The sequence below is a fragment of the Pristis pectinata genome, chromosome 12, assembly GCF_009764475.1.
Source record: "Pristis pectinata isolate sPriPec2 chromosome 12, sPriPec2.1.pri, whole genome shotgun sequence".
Lineage (NCBI taxonomy): Eukaryota > Metazoa > Chordata > Chondrichthyes > Rhinopristiformes > Pristidae > Pristis > Pristis pectinata.
In genome coordinates, this window is record NC_067416.1 from 27,865,592 (window position 1) to 27,882,649 (window position 17,058).

A 17,058-nucleotide genomic window follows, 5' to 3' on the forward strand; every position below is an offset into this window, starting at 1 on the left:
AAAGTGGAGAAAGAAAAGATTTTGCTGTGCTATCAGAAATTTGTGGCTGTCTGTACTGCGAAATGCCAAATAGGCTGAGGTGACTTTTTCTAGAAAAGGAGTGACTGAAGGATGACCTGATTGGAGTTTAAGATTCTGAAAGAGTTTGGAAGGAATAGTCACAGAGAAGATATTTCCACTTGCTGAGATGATCAGAACTCGAGGCTATAAATATAAATTGGGCATTAATAAATCCAAAAGCGAATGTGAGAGGAACTTCTTCACCCAGGGAGGGGTAAGAATGTGGAACTTGCCACAATAGTGTGTAGTTGTACCAATTGGTATTGATGAATTGAAGGGAAAGGTTACTAAACACGAGGTTGAAAGTACTGGAGGATGTATTCACAAGATTAGATAAATTAAGGGATTTCTAAAGAATCATAGTCGACTGAGTGAAGAAAAATTTCTTAATCACAGTTCTAGTTGCTAGAGGCTGGATGATGGGCATAAACGCATGGATATGTTGAGCAAAGTGGCCTGTTTCTTTCCTGAATATATTTTGTCGGGTGAATATTGTCAGGTGAGAGGAATGTCTTGTAGGGCATGAATAGCAGCATAGATCTGTGGGGCTGAAATACATAGTGGATGACTGAAATGAATTAAACATTAAATGCCAGTGGCTCCTGTTGGCAAGAATAATGGATGAACATGTGACACATTTCTCTGACATCTCTCTGTCTGCTCCATCAATGGATGTATTAAGCTATTTGATATAGTTACTGAGGAATGTCATCACAATGTTGTTATCACTAACAGTAAGTTCTCACCTCAGAACAGTCGGGCACCAAACAACTGAAAAAATGGCATGACAGGACTTGTCAGCAGTTGACACTGAAACATGTAACCTCATCTAACTTCCAAGGGCAGCATATTTTTAATAAAGCAGTTGATTACCTGCTTGGGAAGGGCTTGTGATTCAGTGAATTAAAGGGCTTCCTTTCCAGTAAAATGGAGACACAAGAGAGACTGCAGATGCTGGATATCTGGAGCAACACACCTAAAATTCTGGAGGAACTCAGCAAGTCAGGCAACAACTCAGCGGGTCAGGCAACTTCCTTCCTGATGAAGGGTCTCAGCCCGAAACGTCGACTGTTCATTTCCCTCCATAGATGCTGTCTGGCCTGCTGAGTTCCTCCAGCATTTTGTGTGTGTTGCTCCTTTCCAGTAACATTGCTTTCCTCAGACCAGTCACATAACATTTGGGATCATTTTGTAATCAATTTTTAGTAGGCCCTATTTCTGCCGATTTGTGTTACCTTACACAGTACCCACTTTGTGCAAGAATGTGGTTTATTGGGGACAGCAAAGGCAGAACTTGGGGTGGCAAGGTAATGAAGGGGGCAGAAATGTACTGACAAGTGTCTGTACTCCGTCATACTGCATCATTTTGACCTCATTTTCAAAAGGTTTAAGACAGAAATGATCTGCCCCTCTACCACAGGAAACCCTGGGAATAGAACAAAGACCAAATCACATAACAATTCACCCCAACAATTTAGATCCAATTTTACGAACAAAACCATTATGATTGGATTTTTTATGGCTTATACACATTTGCTCTTCGGATAATTTGAGCAGCATGCCTGATGAAAGTAAATTTAATAAACATTCCCGATATTTCCCGTTGCTTCTCCAGAAACCCAGAAACCTAGTATAGCAAGCCTCCAGCCTCAGCAGGTCTCCAAAGCCCAGACTGATGTCAATTCCTATCACAAGGCAGGAGCCTAACGCTACCTTCTGGGACCAAAAAGAAGACTGGGATGGGAGGCAGAAGGATATCCCTGAGCCAGACAGATGCTTTGACTCAATGAGCATCTTTAATAAGTCAACTAAATTCAGGCAACTAAATTAGAGATCACAGAACTAGTTCTCAAGCTGAGTTGTTACTTGTCTCACCAAAATACCCTGGAACTGGAAAGTATCTGCTTAAAAAAAATACTTAGCTTCTCTGACCACTAGATTGCTTCGCTCAGTTGTTGTGTGAATTATGATGAAGAACAATAGCACAGAAGAGTGCCAAGTGATTTGGCTGTCACTGTTTCAGTATTGGTTCAACCTTTTGGATATTTAACTTGATTTCCAAAAAAAAACTTACCACCAAGATAATTGGCAGAATTGAAGCTACCTTTGACTGTATCTGTCATTCTCCACTGTGTTCACTAACCTTCCTGTGACCTTTATTGCTAGTTTGCATTGCTCCTAGTGACTTCTATTCTGGATTCTGTGCTTTGGGAGGTCACAGGGACTTTCATTTCATATGGAATGTATGTAAATTTCCCTTTTGTTTGAACATTCTATAATGCAAGTGCTTTATAAAAATTAGTGACAGTTCTGACAAAACCCACTCTTTTTTAACAGCTTCATATTGCATTTGAAAAATCTCTAATGGTAAGTACCAATTTGCCTAAAATCATTACAGAGTAGGAAAAGCTGGAAGAATAAACTCTTCTCATCAGTGATAAATTATGTGTTGACCCCCTGAACATCTCTTCTCAGCAGGCTTGAAGAATCGTCACCTCATTCAGTCTGTTTGACGGAGCTTATTTTTAAAATCTTTTCACTGATGTCAGCCTGGGATGAATTGGCCAGGAGAAGCATGTTTATAGACTGTGTGAAGAACTTTGTCTTTGTGTGGGAATGTTGGTGACACTGTTATGGTTTGCTTGAATGAACTGTGATGACGCAGCTAATAAGGCATCCTGCTGGGTGTCATGGCAGGCAGCTTTCAGACCTCCCACCTAAACTCATTCAACTCCAGCCACTGTGGATAATTTTCTATTCCCAATTCTTCCTCTACAAAAAGCAAAGTCAACTTTCACAGGGAATGTGAGATAAGTACTTCAGGAAATAATCTTGTAAACAAAATGTTACCTTCTGACCTGCAGCTGATACCTTGACTTAGAACAATTGAATGATACAGGCTATCGTATTAGGCATGGCAATTAACTGAAAAGGCAACTGTTCCTTCTTACAGAATGGCTACGAAATGTTATAGCAAATCAGAGGTTTTTGGCCTTAGGCATTTTACCACTGCGGTGTCTGACATGGCTACTTTTGTGCTTTTTGTCCTGTTTTTGACTTTTCAAAAGCTTATGGTTTAATGGCAGCACTGAATTGAGAGGAAACCGTAAGAGTCTAAGCTCTTCCATTATTCCGGTAGCACCGTCTGTCCTTTGACAATTGATTCAGGAAGAACTCTCTGAATGGAGTTCAGTTTTATCTGCTTTCAGGAAGGCCAGGCCCGAATTTCAAAGTGTTTTATCTGCAGGAATCAGAAAAATCATTCTTAAAATAACTACCTATTTTTGAAATGTTTTAATTTCAATTTAAAACTAAAATTGCCATTTTTTTTTCTCTTATATCAAATAGGTAACTGTTATATTTATACGTGGAACTGTGTATATATTCATTTGTAGTACTTTGTATCAAATTTACCCAGTTCTGTCTCCCACATTAAGATGCAAAAAAACTCCATCAAGTCATAATTCTTGTTGCATATACTTTTTTGATTTATAGAATTGCAGATTTATTTGGTGAAAGGTTATATATAAATGCAAGTTGTTATACAATAATGTGAAACTAAAAGCAAACAAAAATACAAACAAAGGATTTAAGAAATGGTCAATATAAGACTATATACAGCAATAGTGTATTCATGGCTAACTTAAGAAGCTCACAATCCTCAAACACCTGGGTCAAAATTCAAAGTGTGCTGGTGACAATGGTTGTCATAGAGTTATAGAGAGATACAGCACGGAGACAGATCCTTTGGCCCATCAAGTCCGCGCCAGCTATCAACCACCCATTTACACTAATCCTATGTGTTGAAGAGAATGATGCTATTTTATACTGGTGAGTTTTCAGTCTAGATTCCAAGAGAGTGGTGTCTTTGTATCAGCTTCCAATAGTTCCAGTGCTCACTGAAGGATACAATTTATCATGGTGGTTGTATCCTAGAGCCTGGGTAAAGAAGCAGTTCAACCATAGAGGCTTGACACCAGACCAGTGCTGGTCCCTAGATTCCAAATGAATTCAGTGCCCCTAGAAAGGCCATTTGGGACCCTGTTTCACAGATTCAAGGGTAACAAATCTTGAACCTCACATTACAAGAAAACTGGTGCAACTTTTAGGATTCTGAAGAAGCAATGTACCAGAAAGAATTGAAAGGGCACGAAGACCCTCAGGAGAGCACTGGGCAAATAATATATAGAGACCATGGTAAACATGCTGCGAAAAGTGAGGAACCTAGTTCAAAATAGTATATCTTGTAGATGATCTCTCTTTGTCTCCTCAGTTTTAAATACAGTAGGGAAAGGATTAAAAGCAAGAATCAATGCCACCTTCTAAATAATAGTCAAGGCACTGGGGAAAAATGAAGAATGTCTTAAGATATAAAAAAAATTTGAGTTATTTGATCATTGTAAATCAGTGGTTCTGTTAATACATTTTGTATTGCCTGTCAAGATTCTATAATTAGAAAACAAACCACTATAAAAGTACAGGCCATACCCGAGTAACAAATAGGTTCCATTTTTACAGATGTCCATAAGTCGATTTTATACAAAAGTTGGAAAATACACAGAAATCACTTGATATGGTAACTATACCTCCACAGTATTGCAATGAATGGCATCAAAAGCACATAAGACTGTAAGAAATATCAATTACTAAAAGTGGAGAGAGCACAGAAACTAGTTCTGCCATTCATAGGAAAAAACATATGTACATACATCGGACTTTTGAATTTAATAAGTCAGGTGTTCATAACCTGGGGACAGCCTATAATCCTGTACAATGTCGCAGAGCCTACATGATTATAATTCAGCTAGGCTGTTTACAGCATTTACCCCCAAGGTAACGTTCAGATCATTTGGCCTTGCCATTACGAAGTCTGCCCCTGCTTCAGCAAGTCTGCTGCTGACAATGTCATTGATACCTTTTCATTCAAAAAATACTTGACTCAATGCACTTCTAGCAAATTTACCTTGTTTTAGTCTCTGCCAACATGTTGTCAGTCAAAATATGCTGTTCATGTCCTAACTTCCACCAAGTTTCATCCAGCACCACTGAGCCTGCTGACTTACAATGGCTCCCAGTTAAACAATGCATCACTTAAAATTTTTATCCTTATCTTCAAATCACTCTAAATTCTTCACCTCAGTTTCCACAGTGTTACAACTCTCCCAGGTAACTAAACTCTCAATCATCAACAAATTTAACTACTGCACTGTTGGAAGCCATGATGCCAACTGCCAATGCACTACTCAGTGGAATTCTCCCTTTCAAATACATATTAAAAAGTTGACCAAGTCATTGGCTATTTTGGCATTAATATTAACATGTAGTGTAAAGTGCTTTGGGGCTTTTTTGTTACATTACTATATTAATTAACAGCAACATTTTGGCCTTAATTTTAATGTGATACACTTCTGTGAAGTGCTTTGGGGCTTTTTTGTTACCTTATTATGTTAAGTAACAGGAAGCTGGTGGCGATATAAGAGGCAGATCCTCTGCCCTGACAGTGGAACTTGTGCCATGACTTGCCACATTTCGCGGCACAGTGTCCCGCAATGGCATGGGTTTAAATTGGAGTCCAATGAGGCACTGAATTTCCATAGACTTCCAAATTCTCATGCTGGGAAATCTGCCCACTGATCAGCTCAAACCCTGGCATAGGTACAGCAGCCCCATTCAAGTGACTGGGAAGGAATCAGCTGCCGAGAGAAAAGTATGTGGAGTATTTTTTATTCAAATTACATTAAATGTTTTTAACTGTTTTTAAGTGTCAGCACGTGGTTTTTAGTCTCTTAACGTTTAATAAAAATGTAATACATTTAACTTATTTTCCAACATTCAGCAGATTTGATAGGTCGTGAGTTTGGGGGGCAGGACCCTACTGGCGGTCAAAGCCTTTCCAGGAGTGCAGCCAAGCTGTGCTCACTGAGACAATTCTTGCACAGCAATAACTGATGTACTGTGATCTGGAGTTCCAATGGAAGACTGTGCCCAAGCCCACACTTATCGGAACACACACAGGTGGCCCACAATCTCAAGGCAGCTGAATATTACTTTGGTATTTGATGTTGTTTTACCCAAAGTTCATATTTAAGGGGAAACTCACTGGTTCAGCAGTTTTGGCAGGAAACCACTTGATGTCATTTATGCCTTAAATTACTTGAAATAAATAAAATTGAGCTGAAAGTCAATTGGAAAATGCAAAGTGAACTTCCCTGTTTTTACTCTAGGATCACAGACCAACGATATGAGAAGGTGCCACACTTCCTGTTTGGTGACTTTAACTTCAGATTGGATTCTAAAGGTGTTATAGAGGTAGGTGTTACTGTGCAAGCATTCCTTGGTGCTCTGTTTCTCTTCCAATAATGACAATTTTTTTTTAACCTCTGGTTTGACAACATCCTTAAGGTTTGGAATGTTTTTACTCTTATAAAGGTGCTTCACAAATGAAAGTTGCTGTTGTTTTCATGAGGATAAAACGTTTGCTAATGTTGATGTTACGATATAAATTTGGAGTTTACAAAAGATGAAACAAAAATTACGGAATAGGGTAGGATGATAAAATTCTGTCGGCCACTGTATGCAAGTGTCACTGAAATCATTTATATCACTATGTGTATCACTCACCCTTCTCTATATAAATGTGCTGTCCTCTTGTCTTGGCACTATTAACTCAGTTACAGGCGACCCCCATGTTATGGGTGGAGGAGGGGTTTGCGTTCCGAGGAAGCGGTCTGTTTTGCAATTTTCCATGCTTCGAGCAATGTGAGTTGAACAAAAATGTTGTGTTTACTTATCTACTTTTTTTTCCCACATAAAATTTTCCCATGAGAGCAAATTTTATTCGGTATCCTAAATTTTTTTGCTAGTGTTTTGCGAATTCTGAAAAGATGAATTTCGGTTACCTGAATGGCCATACCAGTGGGAAGCACCTGTATATATTAACTTTTGGAAGTGAAATGTTGTCATTAGTTTTGTTCCACAGCAAATGGGAAGTTAGTGTGTTAACTATCCCAGACCATTAATGTTCTGATTTGTAAATTACTGAGTAATGTTACCTGGAGAGTTGTACCATGGGTATGGGCACAGAGCCCAGTGATACCCATGCAGTGGACCATATGATTTACAGATAGTCTTAACGAATAGGAAAATAAATTAAAGAAGAATAGTTAGTGGCAAAAAAGGAAGAACTTACAAAACAAAATGAGTGAAAAACAGAGTAATTAGTGGCAAATAAAGTAGATATTACATGGCAAAAGGAGCAAAAAAGAGGAGATATAATTTAACTTACTGGCAAATATTGCAGTGGAAAGAAGTGCAATGTCTTGCTAGTATTTGCATACAGTGAAATAACTTAGGCTGGAAGAATTTTTTCCCCAGGGAATGAATGAAATTCATCAAATTGTATTACTAGCGTACATATACTGAAATATTCACCAAAAGCTATCGGAATTTATTGCACTCACTTTTTATATAACAAATAACTGCAAGCTTCAGATTCATGGGTGAGGTGTATGCTTTATTCAGTCCACATGAAAGTAAAAAGCAAGGTAACTTAGACATGTTGGGATGTTGGAAATGCTTTAGAACTGGACAGAATTACTTAAAATGTTAGAAAGGAATTGCAAAATGAAGTACAAGCCGTTTTTGTAAGTATTTTTACTTTGACGATAAGAATCTGTTGAATAAAGGCAAGAAAATTCTTTATACAAGTAAGCTCAAGGTTTCTGATTTATGCTACTTATAGGGCAATAGCATTTTTTGTTAAAAAATATTAATATTTAGAAATTCATTTGCAGTGATGGCATTAATGGAACTGAATTTTGGAAACAGAATGAAACCTGTCCGTACTATAGATTGCAATTACCACTACTACTGGGTCTGAGTTTCTAAGCATTTTTAATTTGAAGTTAATTGATCTCCCACTGAGCCACTTACTCATAGGCTTAGTTCAAATTTGATCTCAGGTTGACCAGTGGTTTATTTACCCTATGGGGTTTTGTAGCAGTCCAAGGCTGTTTCCAATTTTCACCAGCTTTAAACCTGCAGCAGATTTAAGCTTGCTTTTGCCTGTAATGTGCTACAATGAAATGGGATGAGATTACTTCCTCCAAACAATTTTGCTCCTCCTCACTGAATTGCCAAGAGAAGTATTGATTCTGGAATCTGTGTTTATACCATAACCACAGACAAATTGCTTCACATGCACACACACACTACAGTTGTAATGGATTTTTTCTTATTTATTTATTTTCGGGATATGGATATTCCCACCAAGGCCAGCATTTACTGTCCATCCTGATTGCCCTTAAGAAGGTACTTGGGAGAAAATTACTTGAACCGCTGCTGTAGTTCTGGTGAAGGTTATTCGTACTATGCTGTTGGTAGGGAGTTTCAGAATTTAAACCAAGCTGTGATGAAGAAATGGTCATATATTTCCAAACCTGGGTCATATCCAACTCTGAAAGAAGCCTGCAAGTATGATGTTCCCAAGCACTTGCTCCCTTTGTTCTTGCTTTAAGAGGTTGTAGGTTTATGAGAGGTTGTGGTTTTAGGGGTTTGGAAAATGCTGTCGGAGTAACCTAGGTGAATGCATTTTGTAGATGGTACATAAAGCAGCCTTGGTTCACCAGTGGTGGAAGAGATGAACATGTGGGATGGTGAGTGGGGTGTCAGTCAAGTGAGTTGTTTTGTCCAAGATTGTACTGAGCTTCTTGAATGCCTTTGGAGCTTCACATCCTGGCAAGTAGAGAGTATTTCATCACACTCTTGACTTGTGCTTTGCAGATGATGGGAAGACTTTGGAGTGTCTGGAGGTGAGTGAATTACTGCGGATAAACTGTCTCAGACCAACTATTGTAGCCATAGAGCTGATCCTGTTGAGTATATAGTCAATTTATTTATTTGTCTGATCCTGTTGAGTATATAGTCAATGCTGGCCCACAGACTGTTGCTGGTGGGAGAGTCTGCACCAGTAATGCCATTGAGTATCAGAGACAAATGTGAAAAAAAAATCCCAACTGAAATCAATGACGACTCTGGTCCACAGCATATGAAAAAGGTTGCAAATACCTGTCCAGATTATAATGTGACCAAAGTGGCTCTCACACTTTGCAGCTAAATATTTTCAGTTCTGTGATGCATTGAGATGCACTGAAGCAAGGCAACCATCTGCAGACTGATGTTAATAAGCACAGATATCATTGCTCCCTGCTGGAGTAAGACTAATTATGTTTGAAGTTTTGGAAGACTCTTTGGGTCCAGAGAGCTTTTCTATCTGTTCCTTGCCCATTCAAGGATCCTGAAGTGGAGGAGCTCACTTATTTTACCTTGTGGTGATCCTGGAGGTAAATCTATTTTTGGAATCATTTTATTTTGATTTCCACTGTCAATCATCAGCTAAGTTAGGAATCAATACTCAGATTAGTCCTGTTTAAGTTACCTTTACTTATACATTTTCCTTTTCTTTTTACTTTGAGCAAATTGGATTATTGTGCAGGAGGAAGGACAACAGCTCAGGAGAGCTTGTTACCCTCGGCTCAAATTTAGCATTTATTTCTACCCATTTAAAAAAACATAGTTCCTCCATCTGCATCAGGTCATTCCAGTTAATAAGGAAGGTAGATAAAGTGACAAAATCATTTGGTCTAGACTGCCAGCTCTATCCGTGACTCCATGCCCTACATGAAAGTCAAAGTCGAGTTTATTGTCATAAGCACGTATGCACAGATCCAACAAAAAATGTACTTGCAGCAGCATCACAGGCACATAGCATCAGATTAACAGTATACACAAGAAAAACATAAATCAATCATAAAATATACACAATTTTTACAAGAGCAAACACAATTAGAACAAAAAAATCTAACTCCATTGCAGTGCAAAGTGATCAAAGTGGTCATATTGTTGTTATACTGAGGTAGTGATTAAGGTTGTGCTAGTATTAGGGTTGTGCCAGTTGGTTCAAGAACCGAACAGTTGAAGGGAAGTAGCAGTTCTTAAACCTGGTGGTGTGGGACTTCAGGCTTCTGTACCTCCTGCCCAATGGTAGCTGTGAGAATTGCCTTTTTGAGGCAGCGCCTCATGTAGATACTACGATATTGGCATACTTGTGACCTGCAAGATGCATGGTGATTTTAGGTGGTCGTTTATTACCAACTTGCTTAAAGTCCATACTAAAAGTACTTGATTTTAAACATCTTGGCCTTGAATAGCAAACAGTGATGATAGTTATTGATGATAGTTAATAGCAAACAATGATGATAGTTATTTCAAATATTATTTGAAATAACCATTTGAAATTGTGTAGATTTCTGAAATAAAAACAGAAAATACTGAATGTATTCAGCAGGTTCGGCAGCATCAGTGGAGAGAGAAAAAGATTTCATCAGAATTTGGATTTGGTTGTGTGCGTGAGGCTTCACCCTGCATTTCTAATTCAATTAAAGGAACGATATTGGAGCTCCAATCGTGAGGAGCAAAGCTGTGCAGTTGTTTTTATAGTTTTTTTTATATATTCCAAAACATATAGCTGATTCTTAGGAGATTTTTTGTCTTGGTCAAGCTTTGAATTGACAGTTTTCCCACTAATTATCCGAGTTGTTTAATCAGCTGTTAACGATGCTGCAAAATGCTGTCCTAATTACTGTAATTTTACGATGTCTTTCTAATACACATTGAGGTAGCTCATGGTAAAGTGTGTTTTGACATGTCATAATTCATTGTCCTATTAAATCATTGTTATGGTTTGAAACTTCAGCCCCAGTCACACTGAGACCACAGCATGGCAATATTGATGGAGAATATCTAAATTTTATCATATTTTTGATGAAGATTCAGATAATATTATTTTGGTACCAGGATTTTTGATTTGATTGGAAAAGCAGCAGGCCTAAATATTCTTTGGTGTAGCTCAGTGCAATTGAATATCCATGAAGAAGTGTTTGGTGAAAAAATTATGAACTTATAGCACAGATTTTGAAGTCCACAAGTTTCCTTCCAGTACTTTATGGCGTTGTGTCCAGTGATGTGCAGCACATGCTTGGATGCCACGTGTAATTTTCATCCATGCCCATGTGGCCTATATGTAGCACTGGCCATATATGCAGCAGATCTTCACAGCACACGTGTGGTCTGCCTCATCATTACTTAAAGGATACTTGACAAAGCACGTCCATCAATGTCAAGTCTGGCCCTGGGAGACCACCTCAGGAAGGTCCTCTTTGCGATAAAGCAATCCTTGCAACCACTCTCCTTCTGGTCCCATCTCAGTCCCTGGTGGTGACCCCTCTCCCCAACGATGCATGAGGTCTTCATCCTCCCTTGATTCTTTCTCCCCAGTGGCCTCCCTGACATCTTGGACCTCAATCTATCTGTTTTGCTTGGTGGAATACACCACAGTGAAGGAAGGGGCTGTCACCCTCCCCACCTATCCCCCCCACCACCTCCCTCCCCATCTATCTCCCCACAACCTCCCCATCCATCCCCCACCACCACCCTCCCCATCTATCCCCCACCATCACCCTCCCCACCTATCCCCCACCATCACCCTCCCCATCTACCCCCATAACCTCCCTCCCCACCTATCCCCCCCACCACCACCCTCCCCACCTATCCCCCACCATCACCCTCCCCATCTATTCCCCACCACCACCCTCCCCATCTACCCCCATAACCTCCCTCCCCACCTATCCCCCACCACCACCCTCCCCATCTATCCCCATAACCTCCCTCCCCATCTATCCCCCCACCATCACCCTCCCCATCTATCCCCCACCATCACCCTCCCCATCTATCCCCCACCACCACCCTCCCCATCTATCCCCCCACAACCTCCCCATCTATCCCCCACCATCACCCTCCCCATCTATCCCCCACCACCACCCTCCCCATCTATCCCCCCACAACCTCCCCACCTATCCCCCACCATCACCCTCCCCATCTATCCCCCCACCACCACCCTCCCCATCTACCCCCATAACCTCCCTCCCCACCTATCCCCCCCACCATCACCCTCCCCATATATCCCCCCACAACCTCCCCATCTATCCCCCCACCATCACCCTCCCCATCTATCCCCCACCATCATCCTCCCCCATCTATCCCCCACCACCACCACCCTCCCCATCTATCCCCCCACCATCACCCTCCCCACCTATCCCCCACCATCATCCTCCCCATCTATCCCCCATAACCTCCCTCCCCACCTATCCCCCCACCATCACCCTCCCCATATATCCCCCCACAACCTCCCTATCTATCCCCCCACAACCTCCCTATCTATCCCCCACCATCACCCTCCCCATCTATCCCCCCACCATCACCCTCCCCATCTACCCCCATAACCTCCCTCCCCATCTATCCCCCACCACCACCCTCCCCATCTACCCCCATAACCTCCCTCCCCATCTATCCCCCACCATCACCCTCCCCATCTATCCCCCCACCATCACCCTCCCCATCTATCCCCCACCATCACCCTCCCCATCTATCCCCCACCACCACCCTCCCCATCTACCCCCATAACCTCCCTCCCCACCTATCCCCCCACCATCACCCTCCCCATATATCCCCCCACAACCTCCCCATCTATCCCCCCACCACCACCCTCCCCACCTATTCCCCACCACCACCCTCCCCACCTATCCCCCACCATCATCCTCCCCATCTATCCCCCATAACCTCCCTCCCCACCTATCCCCCCCACCACCACCCTCCCCACCTATCCCCCACCACCACCCTCCCCATCTATCCCCCCACCATCACCCTCCCCACCTATCCCCCCACCATCACCCTCCCCATCTATCCCCCACCATCATCCTCCCCATCTATCCCCCACCATCACCCTCCCCATCTATCCCCCACCATCACCCTCCCCATCTACCCCCATAACCTCCCTCCCCACCTATCCCCCCCACCATCACCCTCCCCATCTATCCCCCACCATCACCCTCCCCATCTATCCCCCACCATCACCCTCCCCATCTATCCCCCACCATCATCCTCCCCCATCTATCCCCCACCACCACCCTCCCCATCTATCCCCCCACCATCACCCTCCCCATCTATCCCCCCACCATCACCCTCCCCATCTATCCCCCCACCACCACCCTCCCCATCTACCCCCATAACCTCCCTCCCCACCTATCCCCCCCACCATCACCCTCCCCATATATCCCCCCACAACCTCCCCATCTATCCCCCCACCATCACCCTCCCCACCTATCCCCCACCATCATCCTCCCCATCTATCCCCCATAACCTCCCTCCCCACCTATCCCCCCACCATCACCCTCCCCATATATCCCCCCACAACCTCCCTATCTATCCCCCCACAACCTCCCTATCTATCCCCCACCATCACCCTCCCCATCTATCCCCCACCATCACCCTCCCCATCTACCCCCACCACCACCACCCTCCCCATCTACCCCCATAACCTCCCTCCCCACCTATCCCCCCACCACCACCCTCCCCACCTATTCCCCACCACCACCCTCCCCACCTATCCCCCCACCATCACCCTCCCCATCTATCCCCCACCATCATCCTCCCCATCTATCCCCCCACCATCATCCTCCCCATCTATCCCCCCACCACCACCCTCCCCACCTATTCCCCACCACCACCCTCCCCACCTATTCCCCACCACCACCCTCCCCACCTATCCCCCCACCATCACCCTCCCCATCTATCCCCCACCATCATCCTCCCCATCTATCCCCCCACCATCACCCTCCCCATCTACCCCCACCACCACCACCCTCCCCATCTACCCCCCCACCATCACCCTCCCCATCTATCCCCCACCATCACCCTCCCCTCTATCCCCCACCACCACCACCCTCCCCATCTACCCCCATAACCTCCCTCCCCACCTATTCCCCCACCACCACCCTCCCCATCTATCCCCCACCACCACCCTCCCCACCTATTCCCCCACCATCACCCCCCCCACCTATCCCCCCACCACCACCACCCTCCCCATCTACCCCCATAACCTCCCTCCCCACCTATTCCCCCACCATCACCCTCCCCATCTATCCCCCACCACCACCCTCCCCATCTATCCCCCACCATCACCCACCCCATCTATCCCCCACCATCACCCACCCCATCTATCCCCCACCATCACCCTCCCCACCTATCCCCCACCATCACCCACCCCATCTATCCCCCACCACCACCCTCCCCATCTATCCCCCACCATCACCCACCCCATCTATCCCCCACCACCACCCTCCCCATCTATCCCCCACCACCACCCTCCCCATCTATCCCCCACCATCACCCACCCCATCTATCCCCCACCATCACCCACCCCATCTATCCCCCACCATCACCCTCCCCACCTATCCCCCACCATCACCCTCCCCATCTATCCCCCACCACCACTTCCATCCTCCCCATCTATCCCCAGCACCTCCACCCTCCCCCTCTATCCCCTACCACCCCCATCCTCCCCCGCCTCCATGGGCACACAACAGATTCAGTGACCTGCGGTTCCCACCCCTCCCAGCCCATTGGAAAAGGTGCAAACTCTGTTATTTGACTCAGTAATTCTCAACCATTGGTCAAATGGCCGTTTTCTTTCCATTGCCAGTTCTATGACTTAAAAATCAAGTTCAAAGAAAAGGAAAAGAAAACTTTTCTTTGCCGTCCTGTAATATTTTCTCCCTTGCTGGGGATTAATCTTTAACTCCCGACTCCGGGGTAATCTTGGAAGATCGGGAACTCATGTTCGGCAGGTGTCTGGCAGAGACCACATGGATGTCTGGGCCCTGGATAAGCAAATGGTTCTTTTCATCCTCCTCAAGCTGACTTTATTACATATTATTTATTACTTCTGAGCAAATCTGTGCAAGGTTTTAAAAGGCCTGGCTTTGCCTCTATTGTTTCCTTGCTCCATTAAAGAACTGAAGAGCAAATATCACTTCATTGCCTCGTTGCCCTGAGCACCTAATCAGCACCAATTGCTGGAGCCACTGCATTACTTGTAATTGGTGCTTCTTTGTCACTACTGAGATAATGCAGATTTCAAGCTCATTATTCACGTAATCACAGCCATCACAGCTGTGTTTATTCTAAGAGCGCATTGTTACTACTGCTGTTTATGCCCATTATAGGGGAGGTTAGAATGGGGATACAATTCATTTACAAAGTCAGAAGGAGAGAATGCTGTCCTGAAAGAAGCCATATCTTATACTGGGAACAAAGGGGAAATACAGAACAATCCAGTCATAAAAAAAGGAAATTTCATAGTGAGCGTGGGAGGGTTGCATGAAAGCTGGCAAAAAAAAATCCTCAAAGTTTTCTGTGCCTTGATTTAAAGTTACACGGAGATTTATCTGAAGGGCAAATGTAAAAATTGTCTAGGAGTGGGAACATTTGTAAGGTAGTGATTGGGAGTGCTTAAACTTCATGCATCTTCAGGATTACACAGTAAAAGACGCACGTGGCTCAGCTGATGCATACAATAATTCCCAGGTTGTTTATATGCAACTGGAGTAAACCTTTTAAATTTGTATGATAGTTACGGAATTTTCGGGAGCCGTGCCAGTTTCTGCCTGGGCCATTAGATGGAGCTCTCATGGTGACGTCACTTTAAGCTGATATGTTGCTCTCGACTGACCCAATGTAGTCTGTGAAGTGCCATTTTTTCACAGATTCTGTGGTAACTTGCTCTGCCTTTGCTTCTGCAGTGCTTTTTACAGTTTCTTTACTCCTATGCAATTTTCCAAAAGCCACACTTATTTCTGGTGCTGACTTATGACTGAGATACTGCTTATCCACCTTCCTGACTGTCTCCTTTGGGTGTCTATATTTTTTCTCTTTTCCCTTGTGCTGAATCAAAGGCAGGTGATTCTGAAGGGAAGGACCCATCTGTTTGCTCTTTATCTGTTTCTGCTCTACCAAGTGTTGAGTTGAAGCAAGATAAATTAGTCCCAAGGATTCTAATCTAGTCCCTGCCCAACACTATGAGTCTCCAGGTGTGGTTTGTTGCAATTATGGGCAGCTTGATCTCCCCATTATCTTGGGCCAGGGTTCACCTCATTTCTTCCAGTATTTGCAACACTTCTCCAGAGTATGTTACTTTTCATTAGTGGGGCATCCACAGTAATGACTGTGGGTGTCTTACATCATTACTGAGCGATCTGCTGCAGTATCCACACACATTATAATTTCCTGACCATTTATTTTAATGTGGTTATGAGCACACTGCTGTCTTTTGTCATGGTATCATACCATAGAACCATAGAACAATACAGCACAATACAGGCCCTTCAGCCCACAATGTTGTGCCGACCTTTAAACCTCGCCTAAAAACTATCTAACCCCTTTCCCCCACATATCCCTCTATTTTAAATTCCTCCATATGCTTATCTAGCAATCTCTTGAATTTGACCAATGTACCTGACTCCACCACCGCCCCAGGCAGCGCATTCCATGCCCCAACTATCCTCTGGGTAAAAAACCTTCCTCTGATATCTCCCTTGAACTTCCCACCCATTACTCTAAACCCATGCCCTCTTGCATTGAGCATTGGTGCCCCGGGAAAGAGGCGCTGGCTGTCCACTCTATCTGTTCCTCTCAATATTTTGCATACTTCCATCATGCCTCCCCTCATCCTCCTTCTCTCCAATGAGTAAAGCCCTAGCTCCCTTAGTCTCTCCTCATAATCCATGCTCTCTAATCCAGGCAGCATCCTGGTAAATCTCCTCTGCACCCTTTCCAATGCTTCCACATCCTTCCTATAATGAGGTGACCAGAACTGGACACAGTACTCTAAGTGTGGTCTAACCAGAGTTTTGTAAAGCTGCATCATTACCTCGCAGCTCTTAAACTCGATCCCACGACTTATGAAAGCTAACATCCCATAAGCTTTCTTAACTACCCCATCCACCTGTGAGGCAACTTTCAGTGATCTGTGGATATGAACCCCCAGATCCCTCTGCTCCTCCACACTATTCAGAATCTTGCCATTCACCTTGTACTCCACCTTGG

The 17,058-nt window shown here is 43.7% G+C and overlaps 1 protein-coding gene across 2 annotated transcripts in view; it reads left to right on the forward strand.

The window, feature by feature from the left end:
• Positions 1–17,058, forward strand: part of LOC127577001 (inositol polyphosphate-5-phosphatase A) — a 426,171-nt gene that overhangs the window by 334,542 nt on the left and 74,571 nt on the right. For both annotated transcript variants that reach the window (XM_052027852.1, XM_052027851.1), the window contains exon 9: positions 6,285–6,369. In XM_052027852.1, the coding sequence (XP_051883812.1) occupies positions 6,285–6,369 (85 nt within the window). The remainder of the gene's footprint in view (positions 1–6,284; positions 6,370–17,058) is intronic.